At 35.0% G+C, this 26,209-nt stretch overlaps 3 protein-coding genes across 3 annotated transcripts; all 3 read right to left on the reverse strand.

Annotated features, from left to right (window-relative positions):
• Positions 1-8,503: 8,503 nt before the first annotated feature.
• On the reverse strand, positions 8,504-10,836 carry LOC143557435 (protein HOTHEAD-like). Its single transcript, XM_077046509.1, has 4 exons — positions 10,752-10,836; positions 9,674-10,294; positions 9,203-9,594; positions 8,504-9,124 (listed from the first exon to the last, which is right to left on the reverse strand). The coding sequence occupies exons 1-4, from the start codon at positions 10,834-10,836 to the stop codon at positions 8,513-8,515; spliced, it is 1,710 nt and encodes a 569-aa protein (XP_076902624.1). The 3' UTR covers positions 8,504-8,512.
• A 3,019-nt stretch (positions 10,837-13,855) lies between these two features.
• On the reverse strand, positions 13,856-18,171 carry LOC143557436 (SPX domain-containing membrane protein At4g22990-like). The gene is given in 13 exon segments (XM_077046510.1): positions 13,856-14,343; positions 14,426-14,501; positions 14,540-14,596; position 15,070; positions 15,138-15,328; positions 15,408-15,592; positions 15,679-15,741; positions 15,744-15,976; positions 16,414-16,868; positions 17,074-17,178; positions 17,442-17,753; positions 17,833-17,953; positions 18,031-18,171. Coding segments are annotated over 13 exon segments (2,091 nt in total). The 5' UTR covers positions 18,084-18,171; the 3' UTR covers positions 13,856-14,104.
• A 3,704-nt stretch (positions 18,172-21,875) lies between these two features.
• Positions 21,876-25,986, reverse strand: LOC143557437 (uncharacterized). Its single transcript, XM_077046511.1, has 9 exons — positions 25,804-25,986; positions 24,640-24,785; positions 24,447-24,534; positions 24,136-24,361; positions 23,998-24,051; positions 23,808-23,905; positions 22,780-22,905; positions 22,597-22,686; positions 21,876-22,511 (listed from the first exon to the last, which is right to left on the reverse strand). Exons 1-9 carry the CDS (start codon positions 25,861-25,863, stop codon positions 22,392-22,394), a joined length of 1,008 nt encoding a protein of 335 aa, XP_076902626.1. The 5' UTR covers positions 25,864-25,986; the 3' UTR covers positions 21,876-22,391.
• Between the last annotated feature and the right edge of the window lie 223 nt (positions 25,987-26,209).

Here is a 26,209-nt window from a genome sequence, read left to right on the forward strand (position 1 = left end):
ATAACAGATCATGCAACTAGTTACACCAACACAATTGGGCCCAATTCCGCCCTCCGATTTCGTCAATCAGAGCTGTTAATCCCCTGCTTAATCAGGTCAATGCACTGCACATATTGTATAGCAGATTTTGGGTTGGAATTCAAAATGAAAATTAACCAGTTGGCCAGAGCTGAGATGGCCGGAACCCCATCGGTATTGAGATCGGGACAGAATCCGGAAAACGAAAGAGAAAGGGGGTGGGGGCTGTTTAGTTTAAGATTTGACACCATCGGTCCCTAGGGTTTTCAAATGTCTAAAACCTAAACAAAACCTTTACAAAAGGGGGAATTTGATTAAATGAAGAGTTAAGTGTCATTTTAGTACATGTGGTTTGGCCAACTACGCAACTTTAGTACCTAAACTTTAGGTACTAAAGTTGCGTAGTTGGCCAAACCACATGTACTAAAATGGCACTTAACTCTTAAATGAATTAATAAAATAACTGAAATAACAAGTTTACCCTTGACTTAACGAGAAAAAATTAACGGGGTTAGCCAAAAATACTAAAATGGCAAGTTTTTTGAAAACTAAGGTAGCCAGTTGCACAAAATAAAGTTTAGATACTAAAGTTGCGTAGTTGGCTAAACCACAGGTACCAAAATGGCACTTAACTCTAAACTGAATTTATGAGTAGCACGAGTGATATGACTCGATGACATTGTGCTCACTTTTAGGTTGTTTCATTTGACAACATTAGAGAAAATCAAAGCAAATCAAACGAAACAAACTTCTTACTTGAAACACATTTATTATCATCATTCAAATTTCAAGAAAGTTATTCAAACATATCATCCTTCACATTGAGCCATCAAGTCATAAGGTTGTATGGCATTACACATTTGTAGTACCTCAAATTAAAAAAAAACAAATCCACACTTTAGACTACCGGTACCAGGTTATCGGTTTGGTACCGAATTTGTAAAAAAAGTTACCATATTCAAAAAAGGAACACACTTTAGTCTAACAAAGTTACAAAACTTCCAAGGCTAGCCCTCCTGACAATTGAACAGGAAATTAGCAATTAAGCATAAGAAAGAAAATGTTATTAATTTAGTAAAAGTGCTTCTTAAATGCTCATTGTTCTTCAGAAGGTACCAAATGGAAACATATAGGATTTACTCTTTTGTTCCCAACATCGTTGTTAGCATGCGGATCCATCACAACTTGTGGACCTGCTTTTTTTATCTTGGTTTCCACATCAAACCCTGGTAGTGAAGACTACCTGTGATGACATTGTCCTCCTCTCTTTCATATATCAAAAAAAGTTAATACATATGCCTATGAAGGTTTTTCTAGGAAAAGAGAACAAATAGCAAATACGTCTATTATATATATATATAGGGGTGGGTTACTGTACAATAATCAGTTATCGTACATTAGGTATGCGAGCTCTATAAACGTCGATTTTACGCGGTGGCATAATCGTAAATAACCAAATCTAATTATACAATCTAATTCATCAATTGATTCATCAGACGTCCATCCATATCAATATAATTCAATCGTTGATCCATATCAAACTAATCTACAGATTGACATCAAACTAAATTGAGTTATATAAACCTAAAAAATGTTCGTTACCTGCGAATAAACTTCAAACACAATCGGTCAATTTTTTTTACAATTAAACAAATGATTGTTCTTTGTTCTTCAATGTTTCGCCTAATCATACATATTTGAGCCTTCAATTTTACAATTGCAACTTATTTTGGATGTTAAACAAAACTGAAGACACATTTAGGCGTTCTGACAAAAAACGAACACCTTTAAACATTCAAGTTTAAAAGTTCTGTACCAAAACTTTAGAAGTTCTGACAAAAAGGTTTAGAAGTTCTAACAAAAACATCAATCGATTATGGAATTGCAGAAATAATGCACTCAATCGCGCTCTGATTAGAGTTCAAAATATTATGTTTAAACGTTCTGAAACATAACTGAAGACCTTTAAACGTTCTGGCCAAAAAATAACATCTTTAAACGTTCTAATACGTTCACAGATGTTCTGGGTGTTAACAAAAATGAACATCTTTAAACGTTATAATACGTTATAAGAAGTTCTGCGTGTTCAAAAAAGTTTATAAGTTGTGATAAGTTTATGTTTAGAAGTTTTAAGAAGTTCTGAGTGTTCAAAAAAGTTTAGAAGTTCTAAGAAGTTCTGGGTGTTCAGAACTTCTAAAACTAACCAAAAAAAAATTAAACACTTGTAAACAGGAAATTGAACACCGAAATCATTTCCTATAATCTCATAATCATCAAACAAACGTCAATCGACCCTTAATTTGATCATTGATTCGATCGTATGAATAAAATATGGAACGTCTGCAACTAGGTTTCTGCAAAACTCAAAATTGATTAATTGAAACTTCAAATTGATGATTAATTTGACCAATTTCAAAGTTTAATTGATCAATTAGTTCAACAATTTCAATTTCAATTGGTCAATTTTATCAAGACATGTGAGCAACGATTGATGGTTGTGTCGGAAGAAGATGGTGGTCGCGAAGGTGGATGGTGGACGGAATTGTTGAACGGCGATGGTGAAGGTGGACGGAATCGACGGAAGAAGAAGTTGACGGAGGCCGACTCGCGTAATTGTGATTTTATGGTTATTGAAGATGGACGTCTGAAAATATCGCGTACCTATTGTACGATAAATGATTTGCGTATTTTATCCTTTATCTATATATATATATATATATATATATATATATATATATTGCAAATTATCAAAATACTTTTTACCTTTTATCTTGTAAAGTAAGCTTGAATAATCTTTTGTTGCTAGAATTAGTTGAGCACTTAAATTCTAATGACATAAGGTAAAAAAGAATCATAAGTTACGAACATCAAATCAACATCAAAATCACAAATCTAACATACTAACTAAAAGCTTCAATAAAAAACATAGTGAATTTCAATTAAAAATAGAACTATGAAAACATATATGTTAATGTGTAAAATGGCACAATAAAAACGTATCTCCTCTTATCCCCATGATCAAATGCCATCATTTAAAATATAAATGTTTAAAATAGGAGTATATGAGGTGTAAAATGAGTCATGTAAAAGTTCGTCAATATTAATAAACTAGTTTTTATCCCCCGTATTACAGGGGTCTTTATATATTATTTATGTTTAATATATATCTATTTTTTTATTTTTTTTATTTTATGAAAGTTAATAATATTCTTATGGTTTGATATTAAATTGTTTCACAAATTAATGAGATGTTATAACCCGGTTTAAAAGCTATATGAGTTTGATGGAACTTAAGGCCCGTTTATTTTTTTACTATAAAATTGGTTTTTTAATTATAAATAACATATATCTTTTTTTAAATAAATCAGATATTAATTTTTAGTATATTCCTACTTTATAGGATTTTTGTATCAAATATTTGATGAGATTAGTTGTTAATTTAATGAGATGTTATAATTCGTTTAAAATATATCTGGGTTTGATAATACTCATACCCGTGAATTCGGGTCAAATGCATGAGAAACCTCCATTTAAAAATCAAGCAAATCTGGTGACTCTAAAAAAATGGGGAGCGACCCCGTATTACGGGGGTTGTTTTATATTATTTGTTCTAATATTTATTTATTTTTTTAATATATATGTTTTTATTGTATGAAAGTTAATAATATACTTATGGTTTTTAATATATATGTTTTTATTGTATGAAAGTTAATAATATACTTATGGTTTGATGATAAATTGTTTCACAAATAAATGAGATGTTATAACCCAGTTTAAAAGCTATATGGTTTTGATAAGACCCAAGACCCGTTTATTTTTTTACTATGAAATTGTTTTTTTAATTATAAATAATATTTATGAAAGTTAATAATATGGTTTGATGAAACTCAAGACCCATTTATTTTTTTACTATTAGGTTGGTTTTTTAATTTAAATAATATATATATCCTTTTTAAAATAAATAAGATATTATTTTTTATTATATCATATTTTATAGGATTTTTACATAAATAATTTGGTGAGAGTAATTTTTAATTTAATGAGATGTTATAACCCGTTTAAAGAATATCTGGGTTTGGTAAGACTCATACCCATGAATTTGGATCAAATGCATGAGAAGCCTCCATTTAAAAATCAAGCAAATCTGGTGACTCCAAAAAAAGGAGGAGCGACCACATCGCGACACGTAGAATTTTTATATCTTCATTTATATATATTATAGTTGTTAAAAATAGAAGTATGTGAAGTGTAAAAAAAGTCATGTCAAAGTTCACCAATATTAGTCCCCTGATTTTTAAACTCAAGCAAAGTAAATGCACTAACTGAACAAAGAAAATGTAATCGTCTTTCAAAACCGAAATTCAGACAAACCTACAATAATGATGGTGAACTGTGAGGTATCACAAACTCATAGGATATTTTCCCTTTTTCTGGTAACCTATAAATTACGCCTCCATTCAGCTCACCGAAATGGTTTTAATTATTTACGTTCATTCAATCTATATAACATATTGTAAAAAAGAGGCAAGACTACATGGTTTAATACAATACGTAGCACGTACAACTTTAGGGGACATATTGCATCCTGATCACTTGCAACCGTCATAAACGGGACTATTATTCCAACGTACATTATATGTTGTCGCTGAAGCCGGACTCCAAATTCATCTAATAATATCGTGACATGCAGTGCTGACTGGATGCTCGCTGAAGCCGTCTGAGCCCGTTGTGGTCCAGGCGAACGAGGATACAACGAATAATCTGATTTTTTTTATTTTTTTTAATATAACATAATAATATAACTAAAAAACAAATTTATATAATAAAAAAAATTAAACATCTAAAAATTAAAAAAAAATAAGCATCCTAAAAATATAAAAAATTTTCAAATTTAAGAATAAAAATTACAAATTTATTCCCGATCTCCGCCGCCTCCTGCTCTTCGCCTTCGTTCTTGATCTACTTTATTTCCTCAAGAACAAGCGTTTGTTCTTGTTCGAATACCTCTCAACGCAAGGGGTTGAGGTTGCTAAAGTCCTTGGTAAGAAAGTCTAACTTCCTAAATCTATCTTTTGAAATTTTCACCACGACCGCTGCCTCGACACTACTCGATATTTTGAGTACGTCTTCGACAAATTTCGGATTGACCTCGGTACTTGTGGTTGATCTTTTTCCCCGGTCTCTTCTGGGTGGTCGACGTAGGACTTGTGGTTGATCTTCTTGCTCGGACACGTTTAGGTCGATCCCTACATGAGCATCCATGCTACTAGATGAGACATATGCACCGGATGAAGTAGTTTTTGTACACTTTGGCATTGACCCACAATCAACGTCCGGTGTAACTAACTCGATTCATTTCGAGCACGACTTGAGTATTTACCGCAACTCGTCCTCATCCCACGTTTTTGTCGTTCCGTACTTGTTGAACACTTCGGTTGTTCATTCTTTGCATGTGAATTTGTAGACTTGAAGATCATCACTCCCGCTCGGCTCGAGCTTCCCGCTCCCCCTTGGTTCTTTATATGGGCTCGTTTGCCCTTGTGGCCTCTTTACGACCCTCTTGTGTCTCTGGAACAAGAAAGGTCGAGAGACGATGGTGGCATTTGACTCAAGTTTTGTTTCATCTCTGTGGCGCCAAACACATTGTCGTTGTCTTAACTAAAAGGCATTTCCGGTCGGTAACAACCACCTCTTTGATCCATACTTTTAAAAAAAGGTAGATGAGTAGTACGGAATATATTTTTTTTGAAGTAGTGTAGAGAGAATTGAGAGGGTTGGTAATTTTTTAAAGTTAATGGTGAGGTTTATATAGGTAAAAAATAAAAAAATATTAGAAGTTTTTTTTTTATTTTAACCCAAGCCCAACGGCCAAATAACGAATCCCGATGCCCAACGTTCCCTTCAGCCACCGTGGCTCCACTTGTAGAAGGCCGTTGTGGTGTTCGCGGCTCCCAACGGCCAACGCACAGTCTTATGCAGCTATAAGTTTGCAATTTTATCTAATCTGGGACCTATTTTAAAAAAGTTATGCAAAACATACTATTTATATGATATAACATTTTTACATACTAATATGGTTTATTTAGGTGTTTATTTTTTCAGAGGTAAAATGTCTGCAGTCTACGGATCACATCTGCCAACATCTGTAGCAGAAGAGGTGGACCAAACCTCTGCAGTCTGCAACAAGAAGACTGTTTGTTTTTTAACATCTGCAGACTGCTAAAATAAACAGAAATTTAAATAAACTAAAATTTAAATAAAAAGGTATTCAACATCCAAATTTAAATAATAGTCAACAACACTAAAATAATATCATAATACCACAAACATTTTTTAAATCATTTATTCTGTACGTCATCATCGTTATCATTATCATGATGATGTGGCATGGATGGTATCTCATGGCATGGATGGTCATCATTACCATGATTTGTGAGGGAGCGCATCATACCATTAGAGACTAGACCAATAGGCCATGAGTTAAAACTTTTGCTTCGATCTATTTGATAAATTAGAAAGTCATTAAAAACCTTTTATGAATAAACATAAACAAGCACACATTATTGAACATAAACGAGCGCGACGAACGTAAACAGACACAATTGAATGGACATGGCCTTTGTTTGTGTTCATTCATTTAGTTAAACGAACTTCCCACCGAATAGTTCGCCGAAAGTTTGGTTCGTTTACAGCCCTAGTTTCTAGTTATAGTGTTTTAGGTCAAAGAATGTCCATTAATCTTTTATGTATAATTGCTCTGTAGTTCATCACTGAAAGTTATTTTCATTTTAGATATGAGCTGAAATAAATACACATCATTATGGATTTTGATACAGTAAACAAAATATATTGATTTCAAACTTGATTTTGTTCAAACAGGTGATGTTATGGAGAACCACAACTTGATTGTTGATCAACGGTCCGACATACCATGGCGCGCACACGCTTTGGTGCCCAGTCAGAATCATAAATTGTAACCAAGACAAAACCTAAAGAACGAAAACGAGTTGTCACGTTATCATCACGATCACGTACTGCTTCTGGACCACAAGATACCATCCATGCCACATCATCATGGTAATGGGGAAGTAACCGAGTTTGACGATGCCAACCACCACTAATCTAGATACATCGGCGGCGGATCTTTGGAGAGAGAAGGAGGGTGGCCGGCGATGGAGGAGGAGAGGCCGCCAGCGGTGGAGGGTGGAGGAGGCAGCGAAGGTTCGAGAGGAGAATGAGAAGGGTGGAGGAGTTTTGTGTTGTCTGATAATGAAAAAATAAGAAGAGGAGAAGAGGTGAGAAGTGGTATGGACAAGGCTTCTAGGAGAAGAGGACGCACAGACGTTTTTAAATGAAATGTCTTCTAAAAAACAAACACACTGCAGAGCACAACGTCTGCGCGTGGTCTGAGTGGCGCAGACAAAAGAGGTGGGGAAGTGCTTTTAATGAAAAACAAACACCACCTTAGGTGCTGTTTGTTTTTCCTCAAAAGCACTTATGCGCCTCTTTTGTCTGCACTGAGAAGAGGACGCGCACACGTTGGGCTCTGTAGTGTGTTTGTTTTTCCGAAGACGTTTCATTAAAAAAAACGTCTGCGCGTCCTCCTCTCCTAGAAGCATTGTTCAAACCACTTCCCACATCTTCTCCCCTTTTTCTTATTTTTTCATCAGGTTCCTTCTCCTCTCAAACCATCGCTCCACCCGCCTCCTCCACCCTCCACCGCCGGCCACCCTCTCCACCATCGGCCACCCTCCACCGCCGCCGCATCTCTCTCTCTCCACCACAGACCCGCGGCTTCTCTCTCTCTCTCTCCACCACAGGTTTGCTCCTCGTGTCACCCCCCTCTCCCCACCTCCGCCACCGCCCTCCACCCACCTCCGGCGTCGCCCTCCACCCCCACTCTCTTCCCGTCACCCCTCTCCACACCTCCGGTGCCACCCTCTCCACTCCCACCTCTGCCCCTGCATTCCAGCCCCATATTATTATTATTATTATTATTATTAAGAATTATATTTATATAATAAAAATGACATTTTGATAGTTAACATGTATTTTGATGATTACCATTAGTTTGTTCGGTTCGGTTTGTTTAAAAACACTTTGTTTTATTTTATCAGTCTGCAGACGTTAAAAACAAACAGTCTACTTCTTGCTTACTGCAGAGGTTTGGTCCACCTCTTTTGCTATAGATGCCTGCAGATGTGGTCCGCAGACCGCATACGTTTTACCTCTTAAAAAACAAACAGCACCTTAGTGTTTGTCACCGTTTAATTATGTTCGATACATTTGAGTCGATGTGTGTATGTGCACTAACATAAACTAGTAATAAGCACATGTGTGTTATATGTAAACAAACTAATGTACAGAAAAGAAAAAGAAAATTAATAGTAGTATAATATAAATATAAGTATTTACAAAACCCTATACTAATTAATCAAAATTTTCCAATAAAAAACTCAAAGCAAGAAACAATTTTACTAAATCTTTAATCAATTCAGTTGTTTGCAATTCTCTCATGAAACATTTTAACTCCCATGTACCTTCCGAGCATCATCACGGTAGCTTGAGGATTAGTTCCGGGAGAATAATCGAAAGTTGATCCATCAATGACCTGAAGAGAGTCTACACCAATAACCTTATAATCATGATCTACCACTTGGTCAACTTGACATCCTCCATGGTAATGCCATATAGTCGTTACGGTGTCTCTACAAAATTGTTCTAAAGATCTTGAAGCATTTGCATGTTTAGGTAATAAATTGACAGGCGAATTAGCAGTCATGTTTAGAAGACTCGAGACTGGGAGGTGATGGTATCGGAATCTTGAAAAAGTTCTTGATTCAATCACCTTCTCAATGAGTTTGATCCCTTCCACGCATTTTTCTAAGTCTCCGGGATCTTTAAAATAATTAAACGTGACAGCGGGGTTGTCATTTGGGTTTGTGGAGCGAAGTTCAAGATGTCCCCTTGAGAGTGGCCCCATAATCTTCTCCAAGATAAAACCGCCCATGAAAGCACTTCGTGGGAGGGACCTCATTGCTTCTATCGCCCTGTTTAACGCTTCTTGTGTTCTTTGCTTTGGGGGCGAAGTCGAAAGTTGCCCAATCTGTAAAACGTAACCAAATTCGCTTAAAGTTAAATAATATATTGACCATACTACTTACTATAAGTTTTATTTTGCCACCTTTGGAGAAAACATCCCAAAATCCCGAGTACTTTTAGTTTCACTAGCAAAGTTTTCGCCACTCGCGCCCTCGATATAGATTCCATTGTGAGTAATACCAACGACCTGGATAAGAGACACCTCAACGGGCCTAGGAGAGGGAACAAAAACCGCATTCATCGGGTTATCCGACATCCCTTGGCCCACTAAAGGCATGTTCTTGACCACAGATATATTATGGTCCTCAAGATGCTTCTCTGGGCCTAGCCCACCTAGCATTAGAAGTTGTGGGCTTCCTAGTGCCCCAGAACAAACTATAACTTCATTTTTGAACCCTTTTCTCAAGTAAGCCCAATGGCTCAACCCATTTACATCAGTAAAAATCACCCCATTGGCTGTTGGTTTCACTTTTCCTACATTAAATTACCAAAAATGTTATAATGTACAACTTATAATGCATAATGTATAAGAATGTTTACAAAGAAAACACACCCTCTGTTGTGAATAATATTTTTTGAACCGGTGCATGGAGCAAAACTGTGAGACCATTAGGATTTGCATAGTGAAGCAAATCAGCAGAAGTATGCCTATGCCCATATCCATCAAGTATAGTCCCCCCAACTTTTGTATAACCATTATACGGCCGTATACCGATCTCCAACAAACTGTTCCTAACTGCCAACTGCCACTGCCGCAACGGCGGGTGAAACGCCACCCGCCGTTCAACCCACCTGTACGACTCGTTAACCAGCTTCGCATCCCAGCGGGCCTTGGCGATGTATTCGGACCCGGCCCGTGAATAAAACCCCGCGTTTAGGGAACTTCCGCCCCCTAGCACGTGGGCCCGGGCGTTGATGACGCCGTCCTCGGAGACAAACCGCTGCGAAGGGGATCTCGGGGAGAGGTCGGATAGGGCGGACCCGAATGCGGATAAGTGGGTGATGTTGGGGTTGCCGAATGGGGAGCCGCCGCGTTCGAGGAGGAGGACCGAGGCGAATTGGGAGAGAGTGGCGGCTAATGGGCAGCCGGCGGTGCCGCCACCGACGATAATGTAGTCGTAGTATGACACCATTGGAGCTGTTGTTGCTTGGTGCAAGAAACTGAAGCCTCGATCTTTATGTGAAAACACAATTTGTTACATGATAAGATAAAGAAAGGTTAGTACGTACTAAGTAAGTTTTATAAGCAAACATGCATTCTTTTCCAAAGATATGTGGATCTATAATATCAAGAAATGAAATACAAAATTCGACAATAATATAAACAATGTGTAGTAAATAATGCATATTGTTCTTGCTAATTTTTATTGTTGTTAGTAACTGATTGTTTTTTCTTTTCCTTTTGAAAAATTATTTGCACATCGTTTTCCTTGTCTTAAGTAGCAAATTTCGTTACTTTAGAATTTTATATATTACTTTGTTTTTGATAAATTTATATCGATATATACAAAGAAAATATATTTATTTAAATTTCTATTATAAATATTAAAATTACATTTTATTAGACGAAAACTAAATTAAATATTAAAAAAAAAGTTGCATGATCTCGCTAAAAACAACGAATGCATTACCTCGGCGGGTACAATAACATCCATGAAGGAGAAGCAATGCAGAGAGAGCTGCAACAATCTTTTTGCACCACCCTAAACAATCCATATATATTCTCTTTTTGATGTGTGTATAAGGGATTGTGAGGGCACATTAGAATGATGGAATTAAGAATAAGGTCTTTATGGAGTCGAAATCCAAGAATCTTAAATAGTCGTAAAATAAAAGTACAAAGATTTCCTGGTTTGTTATATGTTTGAATATTGTTCAACCATATCACATCCATATGCATATTTAGCAGGCATTCTTTCTTAGACACTCCAAATATTTTTGTGTTTAATCCGATAATTCTTAGGAAAATCCAAGAAATGTGATACTACAAACCTTAATTTGTTATAATAGATGCATCATATCCTTACCTGCACTTTCAAGGCAAAAGATCGATAAACACTAAATTATTGCAAAGAAATCACCGACTCAAAAACTCAACTCGCTACAATAATTCTCTATTGAGTCACAAATCTAAAGCCTTTAACCAATCCCTATATTTGATCTAACCCGAACTTAGTGACCAATACATTACCATTATTTCTATTATAATTAGGAAACTAAACGAACTTGTCTACTTAAGACCTTCCATATTCACGTACTTGTGAATACGTTCCTAGTTATCAACATTTCTCAGACTCATTGTGGAAATATGAAATACCTACAGTTTTGTTGGTTTTATTGTAACACTTTCGTGATAACGGTGTAGCTAATAGAAAAGTGAATCGGTCACTCGCAAGTTCTTAGAGGAAAAAAAAATAAATTATCATATAGATATAGGTCTATTAGCAAATGATTTCCGATCATAATTGGATGTTATAACAAGCAATGAGTATGCACTTGTAAGGGTGGAGGGGGTGTTTCTTTCATTACCCTAAGAGCATCCACAATGGTTGTTGATTAAAAAGAAACTAAACGCGCCACATTAGATTTTCACTTATTCACTTTCAAACACCAAAAACTCTTATTTCTCCTCCAACACTACATCCACTTTTAAATACCCCTATATTCCACATAATAGATACTTCTATATTTTCTTTCTATAAATTAAAATATTTTTATAAACTAAAATACTTTTATAAGCATCTTATTTTTTTTTATATTATTCAAATATTTATAGATGGTTACTACCTTTCAAAAAAAATTAAGATGGTTACTCTTGGTATGTAAACTTAGAAACAAATAATGAAATTACAAACAAACAAAAATATTTATTTTTTAATTCAAAAAAAAAAAAGATAACTAAGGTGGGAGGTTGAAATTGGTTTCAAAATATTAATGAAAATTAAAATTTAATTACACTTTGTTCACTTATCATGTTTACTTTCATTCAGTTTTATGGATATGCTGAACATTATCTGATTTATCTTTAATGGGCATTTGTCCAGTTCAAAATTCTAAAATGGCATTGGAGTTGCTCTAAGATTCAACGAATGAGATTCGGTCACTTCATACGTACTCTCAGCTATTGGAAACTAAGTAAATTAGCAGCGCCACTACCCTTGGGTCAAGATCCTTGTGACATCCATTGAAATGCTATCACAATATCATCTAACGTACCCTCAATGCACACACATTCTCTCTCGATCTCTCTCTCCCTCAACCCGAATGGCTCCCCATCCAACATAGTTTTACGATTTGAACTTCGAACATGTGTTATTCCAATCATTTTGACAATAAGAACCACAAATTAATTTTACATGTTTTAATAACTTCATTTTCCTAGGTTAAATGTTTCATTTGACTAAAAGCTAAAATGAAGGCCAAGTACGTACGTAGCACCTTGTTCACGAAGGCTCGTGTGTAACCATATATCGTAGAAAAATAATGAGCAAGGAAAATTTCTTAATCTAGGTTTGTAATGAATGGCCACAAAATAGACCACTACAAGAAATTAGACATATGGTGACGACAAACATTGCTATAGCCCTCCTTGTCTTAAGGCCAACGTTTAGTAGTGGAGGGGGATAAAGGAATGTACTTGATCAGTTGGAATTAGTCTAGTTTACTTTACTTCACAATCATACAGTAACTTTTTTTTTAACACACCTTAGATATGACCTTAATTTTTTTTTAATTTGAGTATGGAACTGTTATAGGTTTATTTTTTTTAATTCATAAAAAATTAACATAACACGTGATTACCAGTGTTTATGCTTCCCGTTGCATTGCGCGAGCACCTCTCTAGTTATATATAAAAATAAATACTATTCCATTACTAAGAAGAAAACTAGATGGATAAGAATCAAATCATCGTATAAGAATGGATGTGTATGTATATTCAATCGGGTTACAAAGATGGGGAACCACTTTGGTTTTGTTTTAGAACCATTAGGATAGATAATCATCATCTTGATGCGGATTTCTTGCATAACGATCGACAAACAGAAGGTCTACCATCGGATCATGGCGGTAGGGTGAGGATGGCCCCGCTATATGATAGGCATGCATTAAAAAGATCCATAACGTACTATGTAGGTCCAACGACAACTACAGTTTCAAAGCCATAATCTAATAGGCATTACAAAGGTTAACGCGGAAAGATTCATGGTCCATTCTCCTTTCATCATTGGTGCAAATGAATAGAATTTTTCCCTTTTAGATATAAGGATATGGAAAGCTACGGATAATGAAAGGGATGGTGTTCGACTATTTGATCTATTGAAGAGTCAGGTTAAAATTAAGTACAAACAACGGAAGGGTTCATCTTCTCACAACTCAGGCAAGAGCTTGAAACTATCTAATGCCGATTAAGTCTCTTTGTATTTGTGGCATAACACGCGGTCATTGGGTTGGTTTTGGAAATTAAGATGGATTGGAAACCTTCAAGTGATCAGTCATGTTTGCCAAATACTAGTCATATTCAGTTAATCAGTTCCTCTTCCCCTTTGGGTTCTTGGAATCAAACAAGAATCTTACAACGACATACATTAACTACAAAAATTGTTACTTTTGGTCCATTATCATGTCAAATTTGATACTAGTATACAAAACCTGGAATGTAAAGCTCAATCCAAAACCAATTTGTAAAATACATAACAGTCATCATAAATAGACATTGCCCAAAAATGTTATATAAAACCAAAGAACTAACAAATTGTTTTCTAAAACGCAAGCAACTAGCCGGTTGCATCAGTGGGTGACACGACGATGCTCGTACACAAGACGCTCTTTTGCGCCTCAGAGTGAGATGTGCCTTTGCACAACATACCATGCACTTCATCTTGGGGCTAGTAACTACTAAATGTGTTATTATACATGACCCCACCCCCCAAACACACACATGAATCTAGAGTATATGTTTCAGACTCAAGATATTAGCATCAAATTAGTATTGAGAATTGTAGGTCAAACCCGTAGCAATAATCGCCAATATGCAGATCGTTAGTGATGGTAGTAAAGTAACATTCAAGAGTCTACTCTCACCAACATACCCTCCTAATGTTATAGTAGCATCCGCAATCACTCTAGCTATAGTCCCAGCTTCAGTTGACAGTAATCCACCATTAAAAGTCCCACGTGATAGTCGCGATGACATTACACGCGATAGAAGTGACAAGTTCACACCTATGTATGTATCAACAAGAAAATGTTTTGAATAGTTAGCCCGGCCGGAACATGCTGTGAAACATATAATTTAATAAGGTACCTTCTAAAACTTCAGCAGAAACAAACATAACGAGCCCTGATACTACATACTGAGTTGCGGTATAAGGATTTATAATGTGAAAACTAGCTGCAATCCCCAAAAAGGATTTATAATGTGAAAACTAGCTGCAATCCCCAAAAAAACCATGATCTCTGATGCTAGTAAATTTGTCTGAAAAAAAAAAAACAGGTGGTTATATAAGAAAACATATAAATAGTCAGACATACTCTTTCCTAAAACTATATGCAAGTTGTCACATTATTTTCTACAAAAAATAACTGTGACAGTACTATATTTGTAATGCTTGTAAATGTTAATATATAATTTAGGGGTGGCAACTTGATTATTACCCACCAACCCGTTTAGATAAATGGGTCAAGTGTGTGCATGTTAGGATTGATGTTTCTGACATGAATAAAAATATGTGTGATATTCGGGTTGAATAATTCAACCCGCCAGCAGCAAACCCCTCAACCCACCAACCCGACACAATTCACATCATGTGAAAACTGGACAAAAGCCCAAATTTTATAAATAACATAATTTATACCATCAGACACATTAAAAGTCATTGGCTATTGAGTGTATTCACATTCATGTTAAGTTTCATTATATTGTTAAAAAAGAGTCTAATATGAACAAACTCTTTAAGTTCCAAGTTTTTTAGAGCAAATAATGAAGCAGGTGCTCGATGAAGATAAATAAGTTGTACCTATCTTCGAACATGCTGCTGATATTGCTTCCAATAATCATGTTTACAGGAAGAACGGTTAGGCCAAGGCATACAAGAAATATTGAAACTTTACTTGTAGTCCATTTGAAGTAGTATGAAGTGATGACACTAGATTCTGCAAACAATATCTCGGTTGCATACTTGAGCATGAAGTATATAAACAACTGAACCTGATATTTATGGATTATCTTGTCAACACTCATCAACAGATGATCATACATGTAATTTGTATTGAAAAAAAAAACAAACCTTTACAGAAGGTGTGAGTAACTTATATGCTGCGCCTATGGAATTAATGGGCTAGTGTGAGTCTTCTGAAGGCGCTTCACTCATGTCACATTCTTGATCTTCATCCACATCATCTTGGTGCGCTTGTGAACTTAAAAGTAACGGTTGTGTGGCACCATTTTCAAGTGTATCACACTCGGCTGCGCCTATAATAAATATCCAACCCCTCAAAAATAAAAAGAAATAACATATTCTATCAAAATATTTATTATTTTTATTTTTTTCAGCATACCTGTTTTACATTCAGGGACATGAGCCTCTTGAGAGAGATGACCGGGGTCTTTAAATGAAACCAGAGCCACATCAAGTAAAACACCCATGCCACAGCCATAACCCAACCGGGGGCCGTGTTTTGGTTAATGGTGATCATGTAGACCTTGAATTGAAATTGTAATAATCCAGCAAGTGCAGGGCCACAAGCCATTCCAAGAGCACTAGCACTAACAAAACCTGCTGAGGCTTGCATTCGGATGTTGAGTGGAACACAATCACTTATATATCGCCGGTTTACTGCTCTAGCAGATCCAAGACTACACAGTTATAAACAAAAAGATAAGTACTTGCTTAACAATATATAACCATTTCACATTCTCAGATTGAATTAGAAAGTGGTGGAACTTGTAAGTTTTTAGATATTATAATCATCACAACATTTTTACAAGAGACAAAAACAAAAAAGGAAAACTTTGTTATAACTGAGAATAATTGTGCTTTATATTAAGGAACAGGTTTGACCTCAAAAGGTCTTAGTTTGACTTTTAAGGCTAAATGGGCTACAAATTAACTATAAAACTAAAGAAACTGTTAAAATATTCTAAGAATTTGATCAGAAAATACTAAAAATACAAAAAAAAATAAAAAAAAATTGGTCATTTGGTCTGTTTTAACTGCCATTTTGTCAGACTCGTGTGTCAAGATGGCCATTTTTATGATTTCCCCCAAATCTAAACAAGGTTCAAAGACATACCCACAAAATAGACGGCCGAGCAAAAGCACTGTTAATGAGTCAAAATCATACGCCAACGCATACATCACATTGCCCAAAGAAAGAACAATGCTGCTAAAGATCAACGGTTTGAAATACGATTTATTAGACCAAGCACTAAAATAAACCGAAGAAAATATTTGCGCGACAGCCATTGCGCCGATTACAACCCCACAAATGGTTGGTGCAGCTCCAAGACTCGTGGAGTAATCATCTGCTGTTGGGACAATAATATAAGTATTCACCATATAAAGAAATGTGTTCACCAAGTTTAACAAAAGTGACATGAAATGGTATCTTTGATCATCAACATTTTCTTCATTAGTTGTTGGCAAGTCTTCATGTATGATAAGAGCATGTTGCCCCAAATAAGTAAGATAATTTGTTGAGTGAGATAATCTGTCGACCGCCGCTTTTATCAAGTCAATCACAGGATCCTGCAGGATGAAAGTTGTCCAAATGCTATTTTAATGTATACAGCCTCTTAACTTATTTTTATGTGATGTGAGATTATTGTAATAAAACTGTTAAGGTAATTATGATTAATATAAAAAATTGTGGGTCAACCCACCCATTTGACTTGAATTAAATATGACCCGTTCTGACATGTTACCCGACCCGTGCTATAAGAAATGGGAAAACCTGGAGAGGACGAGCAGGCTGATCGTAAATGGATAGGTAACTCCCTTGAAAATCCTCAAGTTCTGCTATATTTCTGTATATGGCCCCCACAACTGCACCTAAACCCTGAAAATTCCATTAAATTTCATTCAAAATAAAATAAAGAAATTAAATTATTTTTAAAAGATCATACAGAGCACATGAGTCCCTCTAGCAGAGGCCTTAGGCCGGTTTCGTGTCATTAACCCCTTTGAATGCCACATGTCTAACACAAGCTACATTTTACCTGATTCCACTGATTAACAGTGTATTGGTGGGACCCTTTAGGTTACCAGTATTAGGTTCTCACACTTACCAAAAAAAAAGGAATATGAACTCGGGATAATTACCACATGCTTGAAGACTTGTTGAAGTTGGGAATACGGATGATTTGCACGTGTCTTAACATAATAATCGGTAAACCTGTATCCTAAACGTTTATCAAACTTTTTAAGGATCTTTCGAAGTCCAACTGCATTTATCTCAACAAAAAATAGAAGCTTTAGTAGATCTCTTCCAATAACTCTATAACCATCTTGTAAAGAAGATATTCTTGGTAAATCAAGCTCATTTTGAAGCATATCTTGTTGTTCTCTAAGCTTGGCTATCCTTCCACTAAGAATCCCTTGTTGCTCCAATAGAAACAGAACAATTTTTTCAATCTGCATATATAAAAAAAGTAAATAACCACTCATAATATTCTAAAAACCAAAAGATATTAAAACTCTTCGTGTATCGTACTTGATGATCGAGCATTCTTGAGAAGTCTTTGAGAACATATCTGCGTTCATAGCCTCCTGTTTCGACCTGGCGAGTATATTGTTTCACTCTTTTCTTCATGAGCTTGTAATTGATGTAATATCTGATATATGTGATTATATTATTTTGAAAGAAAATGATAGATAAATAATTCAAGAAATATGCAAAAGTATAATATACCCTTGCCATTCTTCTATTTGTCTGGCCTTCAACTTTTTCCCAAAAGCAACCATCTCTCACTGCCAAAACTGTAGTAAAATGAAACTGATAATCATACATGCATGCATGCATTTCAATGCCCTTAACCAAACTTTAAAGATTTACGCGATACGTAACATACATCTCTTTATCAACTGCAAAAATGGAACTAATAATCTGCATGCATTTCAACATACATCTCTTAACCAAACTTTAAAGGATGCAATCTTTGATTTTATCATTAGGGTTGAAATTGAATGCACACTAAATAACAATTTATAAAATTTTGTAATGAACAAAGGATCAACACATACCCTTGATGTATCTTCGTTGAACATTAACAATAACAAAAATAGATAATAAAAAATCTACGTGGGAGATTTGTGTGTATGTTTAGAACATGGGATCTTGATTAGGTTTGAATTTGAATGAATATGAATAAAAGATCGGCATGGGATATCAGGTTTTGTTTTTGAAAATGAATTAATATTAATAATTAATAGAGACGAGTGAGATTTGGGTGAATCGAATAGCATTTGCTATTCGTGCTTATTCAGCTGTAGGGAGGAAAGGGGTGGATTTGAAGGTGGAGGTACGTAGCAATGTAAATAATAATAACATTTATGGTCTTTGCAATCATTTTTTATGAAAGAAAATACAATTTTTTTGTTACATTATAATGGTATATATTTCTCAAACTTTGTTAAAAATAATATGTAATGGATGTACGATATGATATTTTCTCGTCCGCAACCAATGCGTTGGTAATTTTTAAGGCAGGATTGTTATAATGACCAAGTCTTTTTTGTGTGAACAAGTGATCTTCATACGCCACCAATGATCTTCATAACCTGAGTTGTTGAAGACCTATACGGTTCGTATAGGGCTATACACGCCATACAGGTTGAAAAAGCTATTTTTATTTGCCCCTTCCATACACATGCCAGTCATGTGTAGCCTATACGGCTCATATAGCCCTATGCAAGCCGTATACGCTTGTATAGTCACCATGGGGGTGGTGCATGAGGATCACGTTTCTGTATAGGCTTGTACATGCACCATAGGGTTGGCATAGGATCTTCATACATTACCAATGATTTTTACACACCACCTTTTGTCTATACAGCTCGTATAGGACATACGTGCAGTATAGGACCTGAGTTGTTGAAGACCTATATGGCTCGTATAGGGCTATAGACGCCATATAGGTTGAAAAAGCTGGTTTTTTTCATGTCATCTTCGTACACTTGTCAGCCATGCATCACATATACAACCCGTATAACCAACCCTATGCAAGCCGTATAGGCCTGTATAGTCACCATGGGGGTGATGTATGAGGATCATGTTTCCGTATAGGCCTTTACAATCACCATAGAGTCACCATAATGGTGGTGTATGAGGATCACGTCCCTCTTATAACATTCATCTAGAAAATTCATACAAATCAGCAGCTAACCTGATGACGGTGGAAACTCACTATGTTTATATGTTCTAATAAGTTAATTTATAAGCGAGTCGCAAGCTACATGCCTACATGTTATCTATTCAGTCTAGGATGTTACAAACCATCTAAATAAGGCTGCTTCGGCCAGGTTAGGAGAAATAAGGTTTAGTTCATGGTTTAAAAAACTAGGTTTTGTAGTTCGGTTTACTGTTTAAAACCGGCCAGATAAATCGAAATGGTCGAAATATAAAAAGTTTAATCTATATAGTTTTAATTAAAACAAAATTAACCTTTTCATGTTTATGAATCATAAAATGCGTATAAGAAATTTTCTCTTTAATTATTACTATAATATAAACAAGAATTTTGGTGCCGCACTTGGGTGGCACCGTATCATACGATGAATTTTGTTTTTTAGTTCATTTACCATAATAAATGTAATGAGAACCAATCAAAAGTCATTTTTTTTAATTCCGGTACCAAGAAACCGACCGAGTTCGGGCAAACTCACGACCTTATTTAAAGTCCATAATCGACGACGCTCGGGTTTTACCAGTGCTCAAGTTTACCAACAACCCCCCCCCCCCCCCAAAAAAAAAAAGAAAAAGAAAATAAGTAAATAAAATTGGTCGTTGGTCCACCTCAAATTTTATATTTTTTTTCGTGTTTTAGTTCTGGTACCGTAATGTACGTAAATAATCGACTGAATTCGTATCAAGTTACCGCCTCAATGCTCGGGACCACAACACTTATCTTTTACCACCGCCCAGGCTTGGCAACCAAATAAACGTCTTAAATATTTTGTTTTCTTATATGTTAATTTTTAATTTAACGAAATAATATTTGGCCCGATCCTATTTCAAACAAAAGAAGCAAAGAAGGGAAATCCTCGTAAAGGCAGCAAGGCGTGTCGCCTTCGAATTGAGTAGTGAGTCTTCTTTTGGTTTCAACGCTCAAATTTTACCAATGACGTTCATATCGTAACGAATGCAGCCGATACTGATCGAATTCGTGTCGACTTATCATCGTAACGCTTAGGTTTTACCAACGCCTGTGTTTCAACCCTAGGGTTTTGCTAGCTGCCCGGCACAACGCGTCAGGTAGAAAAGCTAGTTATTATTTATAATATACATAAACGAAAACATAAAAATCCTACGTGTCGCAATGTGGTCGCTCCCCATTTTTTTGGAGTCACCAGATTTGCTTGATTTTTAAATGGGGGTTTCTTATGCATTTGACCCGAATTCATGGGTATGGGTCTTATCAAACCCATATATTTCTTAAAGGGGTCATAAATCTCATTAAATTAAAAACTAATCTCACCAAATATTGATACAAATATCCTATAAAGTAGGAATATATTAAAAAATTAATACCTAATTTATTTAAAAAAAGATATATATTATTTATAATTAAAAAACCAATTTTATAGTAAAAAATAAACGAGTCTTGATCTCATCAAACTCATATAGTTTTTAAACTGAGTTATAACATCTCATTTATTTACGAAACAATTTTATATCAAACCACAATTTTATATTAAAAACAATAAACGGGTCTTGGATCTCATCAAACTCATATAGCTTTTTAAACCGGGTTATAGCATCTCGTATATTAATAACTTTCATACAATAAAAAAATAAAAATTCAAAAAATAGATAAATATTAAAAACAAATAATATAAAACAACTCCCGTAATACGGGGGATAACAACTATATATTATAAATAAGAAGTTTGGTGACGTTGGACCATGATTGATCCACTTGGCATGCTCTGATTAAGCAGCATATTTTATATTGTTTTTGAATTGGCTTTTTTTGTTTTCTTTTGTTTTACCGAATCACCGCTGCAACACCCGGGACGAAGTTCCGGTTTTACTAAAAACCGGGTTTTACCAGCATGTTTGTTTTAGTTCCGGTACCGTAATGAACGTAACTGAAACCGACAACGCCCACGACCGACAATGCTCGGGATTCATCGCCCAACGTCCGACACCAACAACGGCCAGGTTTACCAACGTCCGGGTTTTACCCGACTGAATAAACATTTTTTTAAATATTTTATTTGTTTATTCATTTGAAGAACTTTTATTTAGGTTTTAACGCTTGAGTTTTACTAATCTTGCTTATATCGTAACGAACGTAACCGATATTGGCCGAATTCGCGTCGATTCACTATTGTAACACAACTGATTCATAAAAATATCCGACTTGGCCCGGCGCAACGCACCGGGTAAAAAACTAGTTTAACATATTTCAAGATCTTAAATTCCTTTTGTGTTTTTTACATAAACCCCTTCAACAATAAAAGTTCAAATGTGCTCTCTCTTTTTTAAGCCTGTCAGTTTCCTTAACTTGCTAATAATTTAGTTGTACAATTCGTCTTAAGAAAAGAACACTAGACCAAACCGTCAAAACCGAACTGTTTTGACTGGCTCAGACCAGATTTCTCGTCAAACTTGTCGCTAGCTCAATCATATACCCTAAATGCTAAATTTTATAGTTTAATATACAAAATTATAAACGACATACCCGATTATTATTATAAATCCTCCTTCCATGGTACGGTAAACTCACGAACAAGCGTTAAAACATTATCATGCTGTCATATAACAAAATAATTCATCTTTAAATAAAACTACTCTTTAGTTGCATTTAACCGCAATTAATAGTACAACTCGGAATCTCATTTTACAAAAGATACAATATGCAACCACTAGTTTTCCAAAGTTGTAAATAACTGGCCTTCACTCGCACCATTCTCCTTACCCGGTTCATAAAACTGACCTTCACGGTCATAACTCATAACCATCATGACAACTCCTCATTGAACCACATCACTTGGTGCACAGCCGCTTCTGGCTAACAATGCACCAATGAGACGGAGGATTTCACCATTTCAAACCACCGGAGCATATTCTTTAATAGCGGCTGCAAGCTTGTCCCGGTCCTCCTCACTCTTTGTCCTTATCAAAAACGTCCGTGCAACAACTTTACTATTCTCACTCCCATTATCGTCCTGTAAAATAATTAAAAAAAGGGTCATATAACTATAACCTATTTAAACCAAAAAACATCATATAAAATATGAACAATGAACGAACAGCGGTATGAAAAATAGCAACAATGGAGTTCTTTTGCAAGTTTGTTTTTATGCCAGGATATAATAACGCGTTAAGCATCAATCTTCCCACCTGTCATAAGTAGAATACAAGATGTATTATATGTAATAAATGCAGAATTTATGAACATAAGGATATTGAAAAGGGAAAAAGAAAAGAAAGTACATCATTTCTAATGAGAATTGTGGGTTTGGAGTCTTTAGTGCCTTTGGTAACACCTTCTTTGCATTTGATAGATAGTTGTCCAGTGCCTTTATCTTTCCATGCATCTTTATCCGTTGGATCAGTTGACTGAAATCAGAAAATCAGATTTTACTTTGTCAGGCTTGATCGTGTACATTATTTACAAAAAGATAATATTTACATCTAAAATCATATATGCATATGCAAACATATATATACTGTGGGCGTTCTTTTTAGAACCAGTAGTATGTTGAGGATTGCAAGAACCTCAATAACCCTTGTACTATACTACTATTTATTATATAAATTTACAACAGTGTTTGTAAATTTTAATACGTTGAAGATTTACTTTTTTTCTAAATAAGGTATTGATAGTCTTTTATCCAAATGCACATACACATATACACTATATGCACGTGTATTATATATGCATATGTACACATTTTTATTATTTTCTAAAGAGTGGAGAGAGAGAAAAAAACAATTTCTATTTATAGAGATATGTCTAAAACTATGCATACATATATATTGATATATAGTGGACATTCTTCTCAGAATCAATAATATGTTGAGAATTGCAAGAACCGTATTAATCCTTGTACTAAATTTACTAAAGTGCACTTAAATTTTGATATGTTTAAGATTTATTTTAAGAAAATAAAGTGTTGATAGTCTTTTATCTAAATGTATATACGCATAAACACTATATGCACGTGTATATGCATATGTTCACATTTTTATACTTCCTTTAGAATTCAAGAAAGAAAAGATAAGATCAAAGAAACCAGTGAAGAGATAAATAAACCAATGCTTTCCAATTTTAGCATTTTATTGAAGCGATATGCACATGTCTCAACATACTATTAGTTCTAGAAATAACACACCCCTACATATATTATATAGTGTATAGAACACAATCCCAATCCAAGAAAAACTGCAACACATGTGATGTTAGATTGTCTCGAATGAATGCAAGTTTCCATCTATGAAAATTCCTTTTTGATAATTACCTTAACATAGAGCTTACATTTGACTTCATGCACCACAAGTATGCCAGTCTCTTCAGTCTTCTTCAAAGACGGGCTGCTTGGCTGCTCAATCTCATCATCTATCAAGAAACGTAAACGATCACTCACTTGACAACATAACTTCAGAAAACTTGTTACAAAATAAAATTTTTATAATAATTATGTATCTTACCGCCACCGACATCATTTGAAGTATCCACCTTTACGGGAATTGAACTCTGTCCCCCTAAAAGAAAAACAAAACTCAAAAATAATGAAATTGACACGCAATAATAATCATGACAAAAAAAATTAATTCAATAACACCTACCAAACGAAAAAGGAAACGGATTGTTGGAGGGTGGCGTGGGGGCCCACGAGCTTGTGAAACTTGAAGTTGAAAATATTGGCGTCGATGCAGAAGGCAGGGGTATATTTGTAATTTCCTTATTTTCTGTAACAATTTTCTTCTGAGCACCATGTGATCCATGTTCTAACAAAGTTTCAGTCTTAAAAGAATTTGATTTGAGCCAGTTGACAACATCACTAAATTTTTCCTATTTCAACAACATCAACAAATAAAATGACCCGTTTTACCTAAATTAAACTTTCAATAATTCTCGCATACAGAAAATAAACTACCATAATGTTTGAAGCGTGCGTTAGGTAGTCATTAACCCCATCTTCCCAAAGTTCATCAGGGTAATTCTGTAACTGAGATTGAACCCAACTGCTCAAAATGGCACAATATATGATTATAGATATTATATAACCGATCAAATTACCAAAAACGAGCAAGTTGCAAATAAAACATAATAGATCGCACTTCACAGACCTTGCAAACTGGTTATTGAGAGCTCTAACATGTTGCCTTGACAATTCAGCACGTTGCATATCCAACGATGGGACCCCGATCGTCTTCGTTTGAGATGATGTTGCCCACTGAACATCAAATTGACGTCCAACCATAATTTTTTTACTCTGAAATCACACACTTACAGTAAGAAATCACACCATTATGCATTTGCTGTTTCTTTTAAACCGGAAAAACTGAACCGAGACAAACTCGATGGTTTAAATTCTTTTTTTGTAAATACAGAACTTTTATAGCACGGTTTTGGTTTTGCATCTAATAAAAACCAAAAAACCCGAACCAAACCCAATTGCTAGATTTTTATTTTCTATTTAAAGAACTTCATACGAAATTAATAAAGTTGTAACTCATATATTTTATAGCCCAAATGTATAATAATAAATTAGTTATTAATTAACAGCATCATTTAGGCCTAAATTCATTATATATTGTGCCAAAAAAAATTTCGACCGAAAATCTTCAAAACCGACCCAAACCGATCTTAATTCTTAGCATACGGCTCAAAAATCCCATAATATGCTCCTCAATTTCAACCATATCATCTCAATTTGCTCACTTTGCCCAAATTAAAAGAAACCGGATTTAAAAAACAAAATATCGTACAAAACAGAACAAAATCATCAATTAAACCTAATGAAATTGAATTGAAGGTACGTACAAACGAATATGGTTCGGTTTTGGTTTTGCTTCTAATAAAAACCGAAAAATCAAAGGCAAACCAAATGCTAGATTTTTATTCATCGTGTTACGTGATTTATAACAATTTAATAAATACGTAGCTCCAATATTTATTTTGTACCCAAAATCTTCAAAAAAACAAAAAACAACCCGAAACCCATCCGTTTTCAAAAATTCTAAAACCAAAGTTTCTGTTTTTATTCAGTTTTAGCTCAAAACCGACCCAAACCAAACCGTGCACACCCCTATTAATTCCCAATATCTTAATCTAGCAAAACCCATCTTAATTATCAGCATACACCTCAAAAACCCACCAAATCATCTCCACATATCATCTCAATTCGCTCAAATTTCTCAAATTTACAGATAAAAAAACAATTGAAATCATAAAAAAAATGAGTATAATCATCAATTAAACCTAATAAAAATGAAATTGAAGGTACGTACGAACGAATTGGAGTCTGGGTTGGATTCTGATACACCTAATAATCGCTTGGTTCCTTTCATGAATCGACCGGATTAGGGTTATTGAATTGACAATAATAATACCCTTTTGGGCGTTAATTAGGGTTTCCGTATCTGATGTTCAAATCAAGAAGCTTGTTGTTATAATGTGCAGTCAAGTACATTCAAGAGTTATGTGTTTGAGCCGTTAAATTAAATGTTTAATCTGAGCCGTTGGATTTACCTTACCAGATGTTGTGCGGTGTGGGCACGTGCTCTTGTCGGCCCAAACTTTGAAGAATGTAGCCCATGTTCATTATGTTAACCCATTATTTTTTTATTTGACGGTAACTTTCACAGTTAAGTTATTTCATTGTGCGAATACGTTGCGCTCCGTCATCCCACTCAG

This window comes from Bidens hawaiensis, unplaced genomic scaffold, assembly GCF_021521415.1.
Source record: "Bidens hawaiensis isolate Kalapana, Puna unplaced genomic scaffold, B.hawaiensis_p1.1 tig00018963_1, whole genome shotgun sequence".
Classification (NCBI taxonomy): Eukaryota; Viridiplantae; Streptophyta; class Magnoliopsida; order Asterales; family Asteraceae; genus Bidens; species Bidens hawaiensis.